The sequence below is a fragment of the Tupaia chinensis genome, unplaced genomic scaffold (assembly GCF_000334495.1).
Source record: "Tupaia chinensis unplaced genomic scaffold, TupChi_1.0 Scaffold000238_1, whole genome shotgun sequence".
NCBI lineage: Eukaryota > Metazoa > Chordata > Mammalia > Scandentia > Tupaiidae > Tupaia > Tupaia belangeri.
In genome coordinates, this window is record NW_006159716.1 from 1395265 (window position 1) to 1415201 (window position 19937).

The window sequence follows — 19937 nt, forward strand, 5'->3', positions numbered from 1 at the left end:
AGCGACCGGGCCCTTAAGCAAAAACCTCTAAAAAAAAAAAAAAAAAAAGCTGGGTGCACGCGTGTGCATCCCCCAAATCCTGACAGGAAGGAGAAATAAGGGGCTGTGGTGTGTCCATGTCCATTGGGGGGCACTTGCTCCTTCTCTGTCTGGTAACTCACACACCCACAAATTCATGCTCAAGTTTTGTTCAATGTCATTAATTTAAAAAGTATTTTAGAAGTCTATTAAAAGGCAAAATTTAGCTCCTTAAGCATGATTAGGAGGGGCTGGCGGGTGGCATGGTGGTTAAAGGTCCTGGACTTCCACATAGCTGATGCTGGTTTGAGTCTTGGACATGGTGGCTTGCTTTCTCACTTTCTGTCTTTCTCTGATCAAAACTGGAATAATAATAATAATAAATAAAGTTAAATAAAATAATTCTTTAAAAAAAGAATGATTAGGAAAATTGCATAAATTTCCATGGAAAGAGCATGTTAACAATTTCAATTCTGAAATGTGAGTAAAGTGAGCTAACTGAAGATAATACAGGTTGAAAATTATTCAATAAAATATACAGTTTTATATGTATGAGTATGATATACTTACACACACACACACACACAACACTGGGGGGAAAGCCCAAATGTTAGGCAGTGATATTCTTTTTATTTATTTTTAGTTTTGCCAAAGGTTATGTGTGCTGCATGTGTGTTTGTGTGTGTGTTCAGATATGGAAAATAAGAAAGCACCTCCCCAGGGGGATGGCCATGTGACAACCCCTTTTCCTCCACTCTCTTCTCAAGATTGCCAGCTCACACGCACATGTGCCCAATGTTTTTCAAGCCATGGGGTCCAGGACTTGAACTGTGCAGTCAGCTACGTGGGATCTAGCTGCCTTCACCACCATGCCATGGCCTGGTTAGTAGGTAGTCATATTCTAAGTAACTTGTACTTTCTCCTTTATACTGTTATTTATATTTTCCGAATTTCCTACAATAAAAATATACACGTTTCAATCTGTGAAAAACAATACACGTTTAGGAGAGAAAAAAAATCCAACCCTTCTCCACCATACTTTTAATTTTCCTAATTACCTTTGACTGCTCTGCCCTTGAAAAGTGATAGAAATACAGGTTGAACTCTTTGGCACATTCTGGTTTCAGTTCGTACATGCCTCGTCCGGTCAATCCAGGCTTCCTATGGAAGAAAGGCCCTTAGAACAATACTGACGTCATACGTGAATTCCTGAGGTGGGCTTAGACGCTAACAAGGCTCTCATATAGTGCTGGTGGGTGTTAGACTGCAACCATTTTCTGTGGATTAATTAACGTAGCAATTTAAATCCCAAGCTTTACTTAGCACGACCACCTAGAATTTATCCTCACTGAACAAGTGAATGTGATGGCACTGCAGTGGCAACAAGATGAAAGTTTGAATGGGAACAGCTACATAAAACACCACAACTGCAAGCAACTGAGCGCCTTTAAAGGTGACGCTAATTTCTTTTTAGCAAGTAAAGGTGTCTGTGATAAGTTCTTTTAAGTGGAAAAGAACAACACTGGAGTTCCGAGAACCTTCCTAAGCAAGTTACAGAATTCGGAAGCTGAATAAGACAGAACGATAAATATTTTAAAACCATTTATATGAAACAACACTAGTGTAGACTAAGAAAGCACAGGCAATGTATTTATAAGAGTTAAAATTGGTAATATAAAAAAGTGCTTATGGAATGGTTAAGAAAGGGACAAACAACTGTAAAGAAAAATGCACAGAAACATGAATATAAATAGCACACAAAAAGACACTTAACCTTACTGGTAGAATAATGCAAATTAAGACAAGGTAACATTTTTTGACTCATCTAATACACAGAAATGAAACGCTTATCCTTAACAAAGCATTGACAAAGTTGCAGGACACTCTTCCACATTACCAGAGGGAGTATAAATTGATGACTTGTGTGGAAAGGCAGTTTGGAGGTATCTATCAAATGTAATACGTGCCTTCCTTCTGACCTAGCAGACCCTCAGAAAAATACTTCTATAGTCAAACGTATGCATGCTGGGGACCAGCAGCTGGCGTATTGGTTACATTACTGGGCTCCCACATGGCCAACCACAGTTCAAGTCCTGGATCCAACGGCTTTAAACACACCGGGCATGTATGCATGTGCGCCCAAATCCTAAGAGGAGACAGGAGGAAAAGAGACTGTGGCGTAGCCATCCTCCCTGGGAGTGATTTCTCGCTGTCTTTCTGTCTCTGTCTCTACAGTGAACACACACATCCTACTGCAAAAATCTCTCTTAAAAAATAAAAAAGATACACATTCTAATGCTATATACATGAGCCTGCTCAATATTTGTTTAAAACAGAGAATCTGAAAATTAAATACAATACATGACCATGAAGAAACATAAAAGAATGAAGCAGGCCTAGATGTACTGATGAAGCGTACAAAGTTAAAATACACAAAACAAAAACATACCACAGAAACTTCCCATTAAAGTTGAAATTAAAAAACATTATAGAGTGCCAGTTGGTGGTGTAGTGTTTAAACGCGCTGGATTCCCACATGGCCAAACAAGATTCGAGTCCCGGACCTGGCGGCTTGCTTTCTCACTTTCCCTTTCTCTCTCTCTCTCTGACTCTCTCTGACCAAATTGAAAAAATAATAACAAATGGAATGAAATAAATAAATCTTAAAAAAAAAAGATTACAGAATAGCAAATATAAAATGAACCTATTTTAATTTAAGTATATATTCTCCTATCTACTTACATACATGTATAAAGTGTTATAAGCATAGAAAAAAAGCTTAGAAAGATATACATCTGCATTAATAGAATTCATCTTTTTTTTCCTTTCTTTAAAAAAAAAATTGCTAGAGGGTGTGTATGCTTGCTAGAGAGAGAGTGCTCTGGAGAAAGGGATGAGAAAAAGCATGCCCCAGGGGGCCTGACCATGCCACAATCTCCTCTCCATGCTCCTCTTGGGATGTTGAGCATGCCTCCCAAGTCACTGGGTCTGGGACTTAAACCGTGTGGTTGGCCGTGTGGAAGGAAGCAGTTTTAAACACCAGGTCACAGGCTGGTCCAATAGAGTTAATCTAAGTGGCTGAATTATGCATAATATTTTTCTTTGTACCTTCCTATGTTTTTTTTAAAAGTATGTGTTGTCTTTTTAATAATAATAATAATAATAATAATAATAAAAAGACATAGCCACTGGAATTAGAAACATGGAAAAAGCTGAATATGAAACTGCCTCAACAACTTTAAGGGCATAAACTAATTTTATCCTCTGGGGGAAACTGGAGAGGCCATCCTACAACTTGCTTGGCACATACAAAGCAGGGAAAAGAATTAATTTTTTAAAAATAATTATTTTATTTGGGGATGGCAGGTGGCATGGTGGTTAAGGATGTTGGACTCCCACATGGCTCACCATGGTTCGAGTCGCAGACCTGGTAGCTCGCTCTCTCACTTTTTCTCTCTCTATTTCACACATGCTCACATATGCTCTGTCCTTCTCTGGTCAAATTAAAATAAATGAATAAGTAAATGGATAATAATTATTCATAATAATAATTATAATTATTTTAAAAGAACTCTTTTATTTAACTTTATTAACTTTATTTTTTTATTTGAACAGAGAGGGACAGAGTGAGAAAGAGTGGGAAAGTGAGAAAGCAAGCTGCCAGGTCTGCGACTCAAACCACGGTCGCTCACGCAGGGGTCCACCATCCTTAACCACCATGCCACTTGCCGCCCCCAATAAAGAATTATTTAAAAAAGAAAATCACAACGCATTATTTAGATCACTGCTCAGGTTAAGGCCTATTATCTGAACTGTCAGCTATTCTGAACGAGATGAAAGCCTTTGTAATACCACTTTAACGTTGCTGAATGCAGGACGAGATCATAAAAGTGAAATGTCAGTGTGGAATCTAAATCAGAATTATGATTAAAAAGTTCATCATTTTCTGAGAGCGACAACTTCATTCTCAGTACTATCCAAGGAAGCACACGTATGAAAAAGTGAATCACGGAAGTAAACTCACTTGAAATGGGCCACTGCTTCAATTACACTCTCCATGCCAGTCTCCTTGTTCTCCTAAGGGCACAGGGAAGAAACAGTGTGTTTCATGTTAACAGTCACTGCCAGCATGCTGAGCATCCTGCTCCGTCTCCCTGACTCAGAGCAACCCCATAAGGCAGATGTGCTATTAAACCCTCTTCTACAAGTGAGTATTCCATAGTAAGCATAATGATCAATACACACTTATTTTGTAAGACAATATTCATTCAAATTAATACAATTAAAAAATTATTTAACTTTGTTTACTTATTTTAATCTAACTAGAGAGGGACAGCATGGGGGCGGGGAGTGAGAAAGCAAGCTGCTAGGTCTGGACTCAAACCGCGGTCAGCCATGTGGGAGCCCGGCACCCTTAAGCACCATGCCACCTGCTGGCTGCAATACAGTTTTTTTTTGTTTTGTTTTTGGCTTTTAGGGCACTTGTGCCGGTTAGAGAGAGAGAGAGAGAGAGAGGGGGAGAGAGAGAGAGAGAGAGAGAGAGAGAAAGGGAGAAAGCACTCCTTAGCGGAGTGTGGTCATGCCATAATCCCTGCTCCATTTCTCTGTCCTATCAGAATTTTGGGTATACGAGCACATGTGCCTTAGGTTTCTGTCAAGCCTCTGGTGCCAGGACTCAAACTATATGGTTGGCCATGTAGGACCTAACTCTCTTAACCACTAGGACATGGGACTGAACCAATCAATACAATTTTGTGTCACTGTCATGTGAAAGCAATAGCTTTCAGAAGAAATTAAATGGGACCAGCTGGTGGCATGGTGGTTAAGGCAGCTGGATCCGACATGGCTCACTGTATTTTAGAATCTGGATGTGATGGCTTGAAAATACATGCCAGGTGCATATGTGTGCATGTTTGCCCAAAACCTGAGAGGATAATGGAGAAGGGATTGTGGTATGGTAACCCCAACTCTGGTGAGCTCAAGTATCTTATAGCAAAAAAGAAAAAACAAAAACAAAAACATGTTAGGTACATGTATGTGCATGCCCCAGATCCTGACATGACGGAGAAATGGAGAAGGGACCGTGGTGTCACTGTACCCATGGGGGATCATTCTCACTTTCTCTGCCTCTCTCCAGTGAGGGCAAAGGAGTTTGTGGTGGGGGTATAGGTGAAAAAAAAATACCCATCTGGTGAAGTGGTTGAAGGGCTTGTTATATTTTCAATTTCTAGAGAAGTTTGAAATACTTCACAATAGAAACTTGAGAAGAAGCACTACCAGGGACCAGCAGGTGGCATAATGGTTGCACCACTCAACTCCCACATGGCCGACTGCGGTCTGAGTCCCAGACCCAGCTGCTTGAGACTCACACCAGTGCGTGTACGTGTATACCCAAAATCCCGAGAAGAAGGGAGAAGGGATGCGGCATGGCCATCCCTCCAGGGGTGATTTCTTGCTTTCTCTCTCGCTCTTTGGCGAGCACACATGCCTTACAGTGAAAATCTCTCAAAAAAATAAAAGTATTACTATACAACAAAAATAAGGTAGTTTGGATCCCAGAAGAATGAATGTAAAGGCTGAAAGTTCTAATCTATGTTTCTGATCTGAGGAAACATCTGGAAAGTCCTCAATGAAACTGAAGCTCTTTCCCAAGTGTGAGAGTTTCTGGAAAAGCCCCGTGGCTGAGAAACAGGTGACTAAGGGAACTAAGACCCTGGGAGGAAAACAGCTGCAGTTCAGCCTTGGACCGTCCTTGCGACTATTACTTTCCAGTCACTAAAATGAAATAACGGCTCATTATTAAGGAGTAGAGTCTTCTGATGTTTGGAGAAGTAAAAGCTTTGCACAACTTTATTTAGTCTAGAGAAGTGAATAGGTACTTATCACTCCCTTCCTCAATACGCTAGGTTATAATGCGTTATCCATTATATCATATCCATGATGAATATGGACTTACATGCTTGTAATGACCTCTTCTTTTTCCTTAATATATTTTTAAAAAATTTGCTGGAGGGGGCCTGTGCTCACCAGAGAGAGAAAAAGACAGAGAAGAGTGAAAAAGCACCCCCCTCCTAGAGGCCTGATCAGGGCCCAATTCCTTCTCTCTTCTCCTCTCAGGATTTTGGGCACCCTCACACGCAGCTGGCACGTTTTTCAGGGCTAGCAAGTTGCCAGGTCCAGGGCTTACCCACGCAGGCAGTCACGTGGGATTGAGCTGCCTTAGCACTACACCACCTAGCTGGCTGAGCTCTCTTTAATGAATATAAAAATTCAGTCTTGGGACCAGCAGTTAGCGTAATGGCTATGTCGCCGGACTCCCACGTAGTCGATTGCGGTTCGAGTCCTGGACCTGGTGGCTTAAACTCACGCCGGGCGCGTGTGCGTGCATGCCCAAGATCCCGAGAAGAGAATGGAAGAGAAGGGATTGTGGCGTGGCCATTTCCCCTGGGGGGTGATTTCTCGCTTTCTGTCTCTGTCTGTCTGGTGAGTGCATGCGCCCTATAGCAAAAAAAAAAACCTCTCTAAAAAAAAAAATTCAGTCTTAAGGACTGGGTTATTTTCTTCAGTGTCCTATCTCTTTCAAGGCTTTACTGTAGAAGATTCTAATCCTATTCTGCTCTCCACTACTAGTTCCTAGTATTCTCTCTAATTATTTGTAATAACAGTGATGAGTTGTATACAGTCTAGAACTAGTTTTTACAAGATAGGTATACAGAAATAAATCTATACAAAGTATACCGACAGGTAGAAAATAATTTCAAAAATTTTCTTTCTTTTATTTAAATTGCTGTGGGGTGGGGGCAGCAGGTGGCATGTTACATAAGGCACTGGATCCCACATGGCCAACTGTGTAGTTCAAGTCTGGACCAGTGGCTTGAAAAACACATAGGGGACATGTGCATGTGTGCCCAAAATCCTGAGGGGAGAATGGAGAAGAAGGAATTGCAGCATGCCATCTCCTCTGGGAGGTGATTACTCACATTCATTCTCCCTCTCTCTCTCTGGCAAGCATATGCACCCTATGGCAAAAATCTTAAAAAAAAAAATTGCCAGAGGATACATGCACACACATGGTGCATAAGAGAGGGAGAGAGACAGACAGACAGACAAAGAAACAATCGTTTAGTGGTTCATAAGCAGGCTGTCGTCATTTTTCTTCTATTCTCCATCCCATCAGGATTTGGGGCAAGCTCATGTGCCTTGCATGTTTTTCAAGTTGCTGGGGCTGGATGTGAATTACAGTCAGCCATCGGGGCCCAGCTCCCTACCTACAGTGCTTAACCACCACACTATGGGGCTGACACACTGTAATTTTCTTTTTAACGATGTAGGTACGGGGGCCAGCTGGTGGCACAGGGTTAAGGTGCTGGACTCCTACAAGGCAGCCTGTGGTGCTAGCAGCTTGAGATGTGTGAGCATGTCCTCTAGCCTCCTCTTGGAAGGACTGCAATGTGGCCATCCCCCTCGCCCGGGGTAGTGATTTCTCAATTTCCTCCTCATTGTCTTTCTCCAGCAAGCGCACATGCCCTATGGCAAAAGCTACGAATAAAGAGAAAAGAAAAATGTAGGTACTTATTGGGACAGCAGGTGGCATGGAAATTAAGGCCAAGATCCCACATGGCCAAGTAAGAGGTTCAAACCCTAGACACAGCAGCTTGGAAATCATGTTGGGTGAGTGTGTGTGCGTGCCCAAGAATCCTACCCAGGGGCAGTTTTCTCACCTTTTCTCTCTCTGTGTCTCTCTGGTAAGTACACATGCCCTATACCAAAACTAAGGGAAAAAAAGTAGGTACTTACATCTTCAGGTAAAGACTTTACCAATTCACTGTGAGCCATAGGCTTGATGCTCAACTGATGGATAATTTCCCGCTTAATTTCATCTGTAGCATCTACCTGTCCAACTCCAGGACTAAATCTCTCGCCTGTCAAAATAGAAAAATTGTATGTTCACAGAATGTAACCACAATGCTTACGTTACAGTTCGTGCGTGAATGTGATTCTCTAGTTAAGTGTTTCTATACAATTGTAAAGCAATGACTGGGCTAGTAAGGAGCTCAGGAAAGAGCGGCTCCTGGCCACACTTCTGCGGCTCAGACGCAACCAGTGAGCGTGGGTTTTGGGCTAGAAGGATTCATTCATGTGAGGAAACTGCTCTGACTCCACCTCTCTTCCAGCCTTTCCTAGTCTATCCAGCAGTCAATAGGGTATCACCTTCTGAGACTCCTCACTGGTATTACCTCCTGACAACAGCCAGATTCTCTGCTCTGTGAACCCTACATGGTCGGAAATAGGAGGCAGGAAAAGAAAAAGCATAAAGAAATAAAAAATAAACAAACAAACAAATAAAAAACAACTGAGAAAAAGGGTGGTTCAGGTCCCAGTGGCTTGACACTCACACCAGGCACATGTGTGCATGCCCAAAAGGAGAATGGAGGAGATGAGACTGCACCGGTGGCCACCCCCCTAGGGGGTGATTTCTCACTTTCTCTCGTCTTTCCGTTAAGCACATATACCCTATAGCAAGTATCTCTCTTAAAAACAAACAAAAAGAAATCCACATCTACTAGCTATAGGTCTCCAATAATTTGGAATTACTGTATCTGAAATCAAGAAGATTCCTTTATACCACAAAACCATGGAAAGAAACATAGCTAAGATAGAAAAAGAAATTAAAAAAAAAAAAGTAACTTAAGATAAAAGTAGCAGTAAATAACTTTTAAATACCTTATTCCTTACTTGTTAAATTCTCCCCATCTTTTCCCCCCAAAACATGAACTCTTCTGCTCTTCTGGTTTACTCTGCTTTAGCAGTTAAATGCTTGCCTTTTTCCAAAGCACTAATGTACATTATTACATTATGGTAATGGGGGGGGGATGACAAAAAGGAATATTCCAACTCCTAAGCACTACATTATTACATTATGGTAATGGGGGGAGGGGATGACAAAAAGGAATATTCCAACTCCTTTCCTTAAAACCAAGTGCCCCCTCAAAACAAAAGAAATGTAGGCAATGTAGGTAAGAAGTTCTGAGTTATGAGTGCCACGAAATCCAAAATCTTTGTAATTTATAAACACCTTGAACAATCTAAACTTACCAACAAGCATTATAATGAGGTAGAGCATTTCTTCGATTAGAGTATTGTTCTGCTGAACGACATCCTGTAACAAGCGGGGACATAAAGGTCAGAGACAAGAATATGCAAACTCTATTATCTCAGGTGAGTAAAATGTCCAAGAAAAGAAAGAACAATGCTTCCCTGGTAACATGCTGTGGTCTCGTAAAACATGTCCTTACCTTGTGGGTGATCTCAGAGCTAAATCTTTTCCCGTAGTCTGGAGTACTGAAGATCTGGTAAAGTTCAAAGCGGCTGAGCATTATCATCAGGAAGTGATTTGGATCCATCATGGAGACACCTGTCTTTTTTTGTTTTTGTTTTTTAGATGTTTGAGATAAAGGAAAAGAAGAAGGTCAAAAGGGCCACTGAACAATTAGCGATAGGTATTTTGAGTTGCACAAGAGAAAAAAGCTAACTTGTTTACCAATCCCAATAAAAGATGGAGACACATTTTGTCACAGTCCCTACTTGGGGTAGCTGACAAGTGTGGACAGAAATTTGTCTAAACCAACAAAAGCACCAAAATCTAAACCCATAGATCAGGTAACATGGACTATATGTGCTCTTTAAAGTTCTAAAATAATTGTGCTCTTATGAATTCAGCTCCCAAGTTTTTTTTTTGTTTGTTTTTCTTTTTTTTTTTTTGAGAGGTTTTTGCTATAGGGCGCGTGCGCTTGCCAGACAGACAGAGAGACAGAGAGACAGAAAGCGAGAAATCACCCCCCAGGGGGGATGGCCACGCCACAATCCCTTCTCCATTCTCCTTTCGGGATCTTGGGCACGCACGCACATGCGCCCAGAGTGAGTTTTAAGCCACAGGGTCCAGGACGCAAACCGTGGTCAACTACATGGGAGTCCAGCGACATAGCCATTATGCTAACTGCTGGTCCCCAGCTCCCAAGTTTTATGTTAGGCTCTTCTATCACTGTCTGATGATCACTGCAGATATATATATATATATGGACTCTGAGAGAAATGTAGTATGTAAACTAAGCTTCTAGTATTTAAAAAGTATCTATCATATTAAACTAATAACAAGATCTCTCCACTTTTTTTTTGTGCTAAGTGCTATATGACTGAAGTGACAGATTCTCAATATTAGTTTTAACTTTCTTTTAATTCTACTTATATAAATTCTAAACCAACTTGGATTCTAATCTGTTTTGAACCAATAATTTTTTATTGGTCAGAGGGCAGGTGTGCTTGCCAGAGAGAAACAGAGAGAGAAAGCGCCCTCCACTGGGGCACAGCCATGGTGCAATCCCTTCTCTTCCGTCTGTCCGTCCTGCTGGATACCGGGCACACACATGAGCCCAGTACGTTATTTCAATCTGCCAGGTTGGGATTTGAACCACAGTCGGCCACGTGGGATCTAGCTCCCTTACCTCTAGGCCATGGGGCTGCTCCATCAATAACTTTTGGACATTTATTTATTTTTCTATAATTATTAAACCCATCCACCATTAATAGGGAATAAGCACTGTGAGACAAACACTGTTTTAGGCAAAAGGGACAGACAAGATAATGCTGCCACGGGTTGGTGGGAGGGGCGTGAGAAGTAGACAGGTAATCACAATCCAGAACCCAGCCCCACGGCGGGGAGAAGCGCCATGCTCCAGTTCCTCACAGCAGGGACAGAGTCAAGCTCTAGTGGCTCAGAGAGAAATTCCTAGAATGAGTGATACTAAACTAGACACTAAGACGTGGGGAGGTCAGTTAGTTGGTAAATGGAAAAGGATGGGATGGATAACCTGGGGGTGGGGGGGGACGTGCAGCTCAAGACTTGAGAGCATGGCAAATTCAGGGCTCATCAAGGTACTGGGTCATCAGGAAAGCCATAGCACATTTTTGCATAAAAAACATACCTAATAGGTATTACAGAGTTTGAAAAATTCATTTCAGGGGTTTAAAATGTGCTAAAGAAGCAGAGAACACAAAGAAAAAAGGATGGCTTTCAGGTTTCTGACTTTAGCAACTACATATGCCACAGGACAATTTGGCAAAGCAGAAAACCTAAGACAAGAAAGAAATCCAGTGGAGAGAATGGGAAGTTATTCTGAACGTGCAACGTCTGAGACAAGGTCAGGAAAGCTGAAGGAAATGTTCTAGAGGCGGTTAGCCACATGCACTGGAGCCGAACAGTTCGGGCAAAGCTGGGAGTGACCCCAAGTGACTGGGCTCTGGGGAAATAGTAAGAAGAAAAAGAGTTCCCACAGCCTTTAATTCAATGTTTTTAATTCATTACCTGAAGCATCACTATATCCTTGTCAAACATTTCACGTCTGCATTTCACATTGTGGTAATAATAAATCTAAAAAACAATTATATTGGGTAAGTAGGTCTTACTGGCACCATTCCCCTCTCTCCTTGCTCCCAATAAAGACCACGCGTTCTTGTGCAAGAGTAAGCACATGCATGGGCACGACGTGGTCTCCCCAACAGTAACACGGTCTTAGTAATTAATCACTTAGAAATGTCCAGACTACAGTGTTCACTCTACCATTTACATTTTGCAGCCACTTTCTGGGTCCCCTAACAAGTAAAATGCTGTTGTCTCAGGAAGGCTTAGAGCTAACCAAAATGGTGAGGCCTAAGGGGAGATCCATACTGAGCCTTGGTGAGGTTTAAAAACTAAAACCTCAATTTCGGAGCTATACTAAAAGGAGTTTTATCTTTTAATACAATTTAAATAGATAGAATCTAAATTTTTATAAGTTTTTTAATATCCCATTTTGTTGTAAAAATTTCAAGGGAAAAATCAAGATCACTGTCATTCATTTCTACTTTTTTTTTTTGGAGAGGTTTTTGCTATAGGGCGCGTACGCTCGCCAGAAAGAGAGAAACAGAGAAACAGAAAGCAGGAAACCAACCCCCCGGGGGGTAGGGGGGAGATGGCCACGCTGCAATCCCTTCTCCTCCATTCTCCTCTCCGAATCTTGGGCACACACGCACACGTGCCTGGCATGAGTTTAAGCCACTGGGTCCGGACTTGAACTGCGGGCGACTACATGGGAGTCCAGCAACATAGCTATTACACCAACTGCTGGTCCCCATTTCTACTTTTGATATTATTTCTTGACAAACTATAAATAAATATCATTCCACTATTTTTTTCCAAATGATTTTAATACACTTGATTTTTTTTTTTTTTTAAATAAAGAGATTTTTGCTATAGGGTGTGTACACTCATTGGAGAGAGAGAAACTGAAAAATCACTCTCTGGGGGGATGGCCCTTCTCCTCCATTCTCCTCTTGGGATTTTGGGCGTACACGCACATGCACCCAGCCTGAGTTTCAAGTCTCCAGATCTGGGGCTTGAACTGCGGTCTATCGTGTGGGAGTCCAGCAATGTAATCATTATGCCATCTGCTGGTCCCTATACTCAACTTTTAATGACCAAGTCCACTAAAAATTACAACCTTCACAGAAGCAATGGAAAGAAATGAAAATTCTCCATAGAATTAAAGAAAAACTTACCTGGTTTACTAGAGAGAATCCATTTCTTCTCCACATTCCAGCATGTACTTGAGCACATAAAACAAGACATCTAAGAGGGTGTTCTATCAACATGGGTGGGCTAAGTTCGCTCTGCATGTACAAAACAAAACAAAGAAAACCCCAACTCTATAAAGGAGTATGACTGATAAAAATGGAAATTTTAAAGTATCTGCTACAGAACCTATGCACTTGCTGGAGAGAGACAGAGAGAGGAAGAGGGGAAGGCCACTCTGCAATCCCCTCTCCTCCGTTCCTTCCCAGGGGGGAAGGTCACTCTGCAATCCCCTCTCCTCCATTCTCCTCTTGGGCATGCATGCCCACATGCCTGGTGTGTTTTCCAAGCCACTGGGTCCAGGACTTGAATAACCTAATCAGCCATGTGGGATCTAGCCACCTTAACCACCACACCACTGGCTGGCCCTGAATAAAAGCTTTATAAATTGTAAGTTTAAATTATTATTTATTTATTTTAATTATTTATTTAATTTTATTTATTCATTAATTTATTTTAATTTGACCAGAGAGAAAGAGAGAGAGAGACAAAGTGAGAAAGCAAGCCACCAGGTCCGGGACTCAAACCATGGTTGGCTATGTGGGAGTGCTCACCACCTTAACCACCATGCTACCTGCTGGCCCCCAAAATTATTATTTTTAAAAAATTATTTTATTTAACATTATTTATTTATTTAAATCTGATCAGAGAGAGAAAGAGATAGATAAAATGAGAAAGCAAGTCGCCAGGTTCAGGACAAACCGTGGTTGGCCATGAGGGAATCCAGCACCCTTAACTACCATGCCAACTACCAGCACCAAGTTAAAATGATTTTAAGATACGTTTGTGTGATGGTTAATTTTATGTGTCAGCTTAGGCTATGGTGCCCAGTTTATCGTAAATACTAGTCTAGATGTTGCCATTACTAAAATAGATTACCCTGTATAATAGGGGTGGGCCCCACCAATGCAGCTGAAGGCCTTAAGAGAAGAATATGGTCCCGGAGAACAGTAACTCTGGTTCCAGGATTGACTTTGTACTCAAACATTGCAACATCAACTATTTCATGAGTCTCTCTAGTCTGCCCTGCAGATTTTAGACTGCCTGGGCCTCCCGGTTGCATGAGCCAATTCCTTCAAATAAATCAAGTCTCCTTCCCTCTTTCTATGTATGTATACACATACTACTGGTTGTTTCTCTGGAGAACCCAGACTAATAAAGTTTCAAAGCTATTTCAAATTGAAATCTGTATCCTATTATATACATATATAACATACACATACGATATACACAATTATATACTATTATATAATATGCCTATACTATTATTTAGTAACTTGTATATTAGACATATATTAATATATAGTATTTTATATAAAATAATCTGTTTTAAATGTCAGTATTACTTACTAGAGGTAGGAGCTCTGGAAATTTATATGCCACTTCACTTTTGCTTAATAACACATGTAAACCTATAGGGAAGAAAAAGAAAATAAAGTATTTCTGTAAGTGAAAATCACTTAGGGGGAAAAAACCCACAACCCAAAGTATTCCCTCAGTTTTTTATCTAATTTCTTTTTCCTTTGGGAACCTATCAGGTTCTAGATTAAGATATAAAATGAGTTACATCCATAAATGAAACTTTCTAATGGTCACTTTCACAAACCTCTGTATCGAAGGCACACTTGGGAGCCAGTCTTAATTACATGTACCAACACACAGTGATGCTACTTTAGAGGAAAGTGTTAGACACACAAACACAGCAAAAGCAGCTACATAACCGTGTGTGTGTGTGTATCAGATTAATGTTGAGACGTATTTCACTGGGCCATGGTTTGTTCCTATTTAAAGTATAGTGAGAGATCCTTTAGCAACTGAACACAGAAACCAGCCCTGGGATTCACTGTCTGTACTAACCCTTTCTTCGGAATTAAGTTCTCCAGAACTTCCAGGCTAGAGTCAAAGCCTCTTTAGTTCCTAACCTCAAGGGGCTCTTTCACAGCTCAAGCTTAGTTCATTCTGATTTTATTCTGTCTAGTTGTGGCCTAAACAAAGAATGCTCTTTACAGCCTTAATACACACTGGCCACTTGTGTAAGCCTGGTTTGAGGCTCTCCTCAGCTAGGGAGACCTGTGTTACTAATCCCATTCTAATAATTTGTTCTCAGCATTTACTGTTCAAGAGTCAGCAGCACACACTCCAAGTTGTTCATGAACTGTTCTGTGCACCTGTACTTCGCTCTCCAATTAGACTAGACACACTCAGGGCAAGGTTTATTACACACAGTGAGATTCACACACATGGAAAACTCACTGAACAGATTTGAGGGAGGTGAAGACTCAGGCAAAAATTAGTACATTTTAATTTATATCTTCCTTTATTTAAAATTTGCTATAGGGTGTGTGTGCTTGCTGGAGAGAGACAGAGAAAGAGAGAGGGAAAGTGAGAAAGCATCTCTCAGGAGGGACGGCCATGTTGCAGTCCCTTCTCCTCCACTCTCCTCTTGAGATCTTGGGTAAAGCATGCACATGTGCCCGGGATATTTTCCAAGGGTCTGGGACTTGAACTGTACAGTCAGGCATGTGAGATCCAGCCGCCTTAATTACCACATCATCTGGCTGGCCCAAATCAGTACCTTTTTAAAGTACTGACTTTACTCACTGCAGATAACTATCAACATCACTTCTACTCATACGACCAAAAAATTTTTTTTTTTTTTTGAGAGGTTATTGCTATAGGGCGCATGTGCTCGCCAGAAAGACAGAGATAGACAGAGACACAGAAAGTGAGAAATGATCCCCCAGGGGGGATGGCCACGCCGCAATCCCTTCTCCATTCTCCTCTTGGGATCTTGGGCACACACGAACGTGAACCCGGCATGAGTTTAAGCCACCAGGTCTGAGACTTGAACCGTGGTCAACTACATGGGAGTCCAGCAACACAGCCATTACGCCAACTGCTGATCCCACAAAAAGATTTTTAAAGGCAGAAGGAATCAGTGGCTGAGTTGGAGATAGGATTCACTTCCTGCCTTTTAGTCCAATGTATTTCTGCACCATCACGCTGTCAGCTGCCTATGTTGAGAATCAATAGCTCAGCTGTTCAAAACACAGAAACAAAACTGGGAACCTTCTAGGAATAAAGCATATTTCTTATGATCACAATTTAATTATAGGTAATTATTTGGTGTACTATTTTGATATTCATATGTCTAAAAATAACAATTTCATAAGCCTCAGTGTAAGTTATCTTAAAACTGCAACTTCAGTCATATCCTAAAGACTATTGGATTATAAGAGTCTATCAGCAGGGTAATGTGACAATGCTCAGAACGATGAAAAAACTGCCTTCAAAATGAAAGACAGATCATTACCACTAATCCCATCCACGTTAAAAGGATAATGAAAGTATACTATTAACAATTCTAGGATAAATCTGAAAAACGTAGATAACACGGACCAGTTCTTTTATAGACACACAGTACCAATCTTCCCGCAAGAAGAAATAGATGACCTAAATAGGCCTATGTCTACTAAAGAACAATGCCTGGCACATAGTAGGCATCCGCAAATATTAACCACAAACAACCAACTTAAAGATCATTTTAGGGTTCTTTTTCAGGGGGAAATGCTTTACCTGCAAGTAAGCGAGAAACTGGGAGGTGAATGCTAACTTTTTCTTGGGAAACACAGTATCTGATAGTCTCCACTGAATGTCCACAAATGCTTAGTGTGAGTGGCTGTTCACCATCAGTAAAACCACCATGACACTGCGTCAATACAGCAAGGCATTTCTTGTAAGCTTCAATTAATACTTTCTCCTAAAAAAGAGGGTTTTTCTGTAAGTTACTCAACAGGTTGGGTTTCTACCACAAGAATAAGCAAACCCCTCAAATTTGATGATGAGTAAGTTCTTCAAATAACCATTTGGGCAAAACCAAACTCGATCTTAACTCTTGAACTTGGTCCCTCTTCTAGTGTCCCCTGTCTCAGAGAATGACACCTCTATCCACACAGCCGTGGAAATCACGAAGTTATTCCAATACCTTCTTCCCCTCACTCCCCACTGTCCAAGCTGCTTCCATGCTGGCAATTTCACCTACTAAATTTCTCTCAAAACTAGCATTTTTTCTCTATCTCCAAGAACTCCAAGGCCCTGCCAATCACCTAAGTTTCTTGCCTCAACTCTTAACCTCGCCATCCATTCTCAATAGAGTAATTTTAAAAAACATGTAAATTGGATCATGTCACTTTCTTGCTTAGTAGTCTTTAAGGATTTCCCATTTTCATGAGAATAAAACCTAAGCCTGTTTCCATGGCATCTCAGGTGCTACAAAGTCAAAGCCCTCGCACACCTCTCCACCCTAACCCTCTGGCACAGCACCTCCTCACAGCTCTGGAACAACCCTCATCTCTCTCATCACAGAGCACGGCCAAGATGTCATCTCAGCCAGGAATATTCTTTAGTCTTTGTTAACTTCTTAATTTTTACTTTTTGTTTAGTTAACTTTAATACATTGTTCAAGCCACATAGAAGCCTTTCCTGACCCCTTACCTTCCGTGTGTGTGTGTGTGTATTTTTTTTTTAATAGAGGTTTTTGCTCTAGGGCACATGCTTGCACACGTGCCTGATGAGAGTTTCAAGTTGCTATGTCCAGGACTCAAACCACGGTTGGCCAAGTGGGAGTTCAGTGCCTTAACCACTATGCAGTCTGCGGAGTCCCTTTACATAGACTCTTACTTAGACTTTATCGCCAGGAAAAGCCACAATAATTTTAAGACACAGGATAAATATACCAATACTAAATATTTTTGGACAAATGTACCAACTATTGTTTTTATAAGTTCAAAGTCCAGAAGGATTATGAAAAAAATAAAGATGACTATGTTAGGAAAAAAAAGTAGTATAGATTATTTCCTTCTTTAGTTATTTTTTAGGTTTTCTCCTAAGGCTTTAGAGTTTTAATTAAAAAAAAATTATTGAAAATTATAGGGGGAAGGAAGGGGAAAATATACTGTTTATGTGTTAAATATCACCATTACTTTCTCCAGATTGCCTCTAAATTTACTGAGGAATCTGTTTATGCCCCCTTCTTTCATTTTCCTCCTACCCCCCAGTCCTAAAAGAAACTCACATCTAAAGCACACCAGTCCTGCATCATTGAAATGACATGTGTTAATTTCATTTGTAGTGTAAAGGCTGCTTCCCACTCTGGTTCCATTTCAATATGTTGTCCTACTTGACGTGTAATTGGATCCATTCCCTTAAAAGAAACAAAAAAGTTATATAAATTAAATTATAGTTGTTCTCTTTCATAAAAACCTAAAAAATAATGAAGAATATATATATGTATCTATACTAACAAAATGTAAGGCAAAAGTTTTAATAGGAACCTTCAAGTAATTTGAGAAGTCATAGCTTTAAAAAAAAATTAAAAAAAAAAATTTTTTTTTTGAGAGGTTTTCGCTGTAGGGCGTGTGCGCTTGCCAGACAGACAGAGAGAGAGACATAGAGACAGAAAGCGAGAAATCACCCCCCAGAGGGGATGGTCACGCCGCAATCCCTTCTCCATTCTCCTCTCAGGATCCTGGGCACGCACGCACACGCGCCCGGCGTGAGTTCCAAGCCACCGGGTCCAAGACGCGAACCGCTGTCGACTACGTGGGAGTCCAGCGACATAGCCATTACACTAATTGCTGGTTCCCTTAATTTATTTATTTTAATTTGACCAGAGAGGTTCAGAGAGAGAGAGAGAGAGAGAGAGAGAGAGAGAGAAAAGGAAAGTGAGAAAGCAAGCCACCAGGTCCGGGACTTGAACTGCAGTTGGCCATGTGAGAGTTCAGCACCCTTAACCACCATGCCACTTGCTGGCCCCAACGTCAGAGCTTTAAAAATGTGTTTACATTAAATATTCTCTAAAATACAAATTAAAAAATCCCAGTATAAAACAAATTATTTTAGAGGCAACTTTCTATCTCTGTTTTAGAAAAAAAAAAAATACTTTAATACTTCACTGCCACAATTCTTTCAATTCCCTTTTGGCTCTACTTTCTATAGAATAACATTTTTATATTTATTCCCTAATAAGCAATCAAAAAAAAAGTCACAGAGCCTGAAACAAAGCCAAACAAGAAAAAGATAATGGCTTTTAATACAAAAAGATGATTATTTCTGGGCCTGGATCCTCTGGGAGGTAACAGCACCTGAGAGGGTTCCAGATTCAAGTCTGGAGAACTCCCTGATAGCACCAGGCCCAAGTATGCCCATGACCTGGGGCTGGCTAAAGAGTAGGGGTGGGCTGGACGGTCAAGATCCTGTCGTGGGTGCTCCTTTCTGCCTCTTCTTGTCCCCATGGAAGAAATAAATAAACTTTAAAAAATAAGATTATCACTTTTTTCTTCCTTTAGGGTTTTTTGTCATAGGGTGATGCATGTGTTGGAGAGAGAGGGAAGGGAAAAGCCACACCACAACCCCTCCTCTTTCATACTCTTCTCAGGATTCTAGACACATATGCTCACACATTTGGAGTGGTTTTAAGCTGCCAGGTCCGGGTCTCAAACCATAGTCAGTCATGTGGGAGTCCAGTGCCTTAAACTTCATGCCACCTGCTGGCCTGATTACTACTTTTAAGAAACTAGTCTACAGAAGTGTCAGAACTTATTAATTTTTAAGGGATGTGTCGTGTGCTCACCAGAGAGAAACAGGGGGGAAAGTGAGAACTTATTAAATAACAAGAGACTATAGAACAGATTAAGTATTCAAAATGACCAAACAGCTTTTCATTTAGAGGTATGTGGGAAAACACAGTAGCAGTATCATAAATTAAACGTCTATGAACCACCTAACTTTGTAACTAGAAGCTTCCTAAAATACACATGAACTTTGATTATTCCATTTCTTCTAGTTTGCTATAGGGTTCCTGCGCTTGCCAAAGAGAAAAAGAGACAGAGAGAGATTGGGAATGTGAGATATTCATAGTCCCTTCTCCTCCATTCTCCTTTCAGGATTTTGGCATGCACACACACGTGCCTAGCATGATTTTCAAGACGCTGGGTCTGGCACAGTCGGCCACGTGAGATCCTGCCGCCTTAACCGTCCCTCCACTGGATAGCTCAATTACTCCTTTTCTTTCTTTTTTTTTTTTTTGAGAGATTTTCACTGCAGGGCGCGTGTGCTCGCCAGGCAGACAGAGAGAGACATAGAGACAGAAAGCGAGAAATCACCCCCCAGGGGGGATGGTCACGCCGCAATCCCTTCTCCTCCATTCTCCTCTCGGGATCTTGGGCACGCACGCACACGCGCCCGGCGTGAG

The 19937-nt window shown here is 41.0% G+C and overlaps 1 protein-coding gene across 1 annotated transcript in view; it reads right to left on the minus strand.

Moving 5' to 3' along the window:
• The window catches only part of UBR2 (ubiquitin protein ligase E3 component n-recognin 2), a 164017-nt gene that overhangs the window by 50964 nt on the left and 93116 nt on the right, over positions 1-19937 (minus strand). Inside the window, 10 exon segments of the mRNA XM_006148563.3 lie at positions 1077-1179; positions 4043-4095; positions 7816-7940; positions 9115-9178; positions 9315-9437; positions 11381-11446; positions 12613-12723; positions 14036-14097; positions 16262-16445; positions 17760-17888. Coding sequence (XP_006148625.1) covers positions 1077-1179; positions 4043-4095; positions 7816-7940; positions 9115-9178; positions 9315-9437; positions 11381-11446; positions 12613-12723; positions 14036-14097; positions 16262-16445; positions 17760-17888 — 1020 coding nt within the window.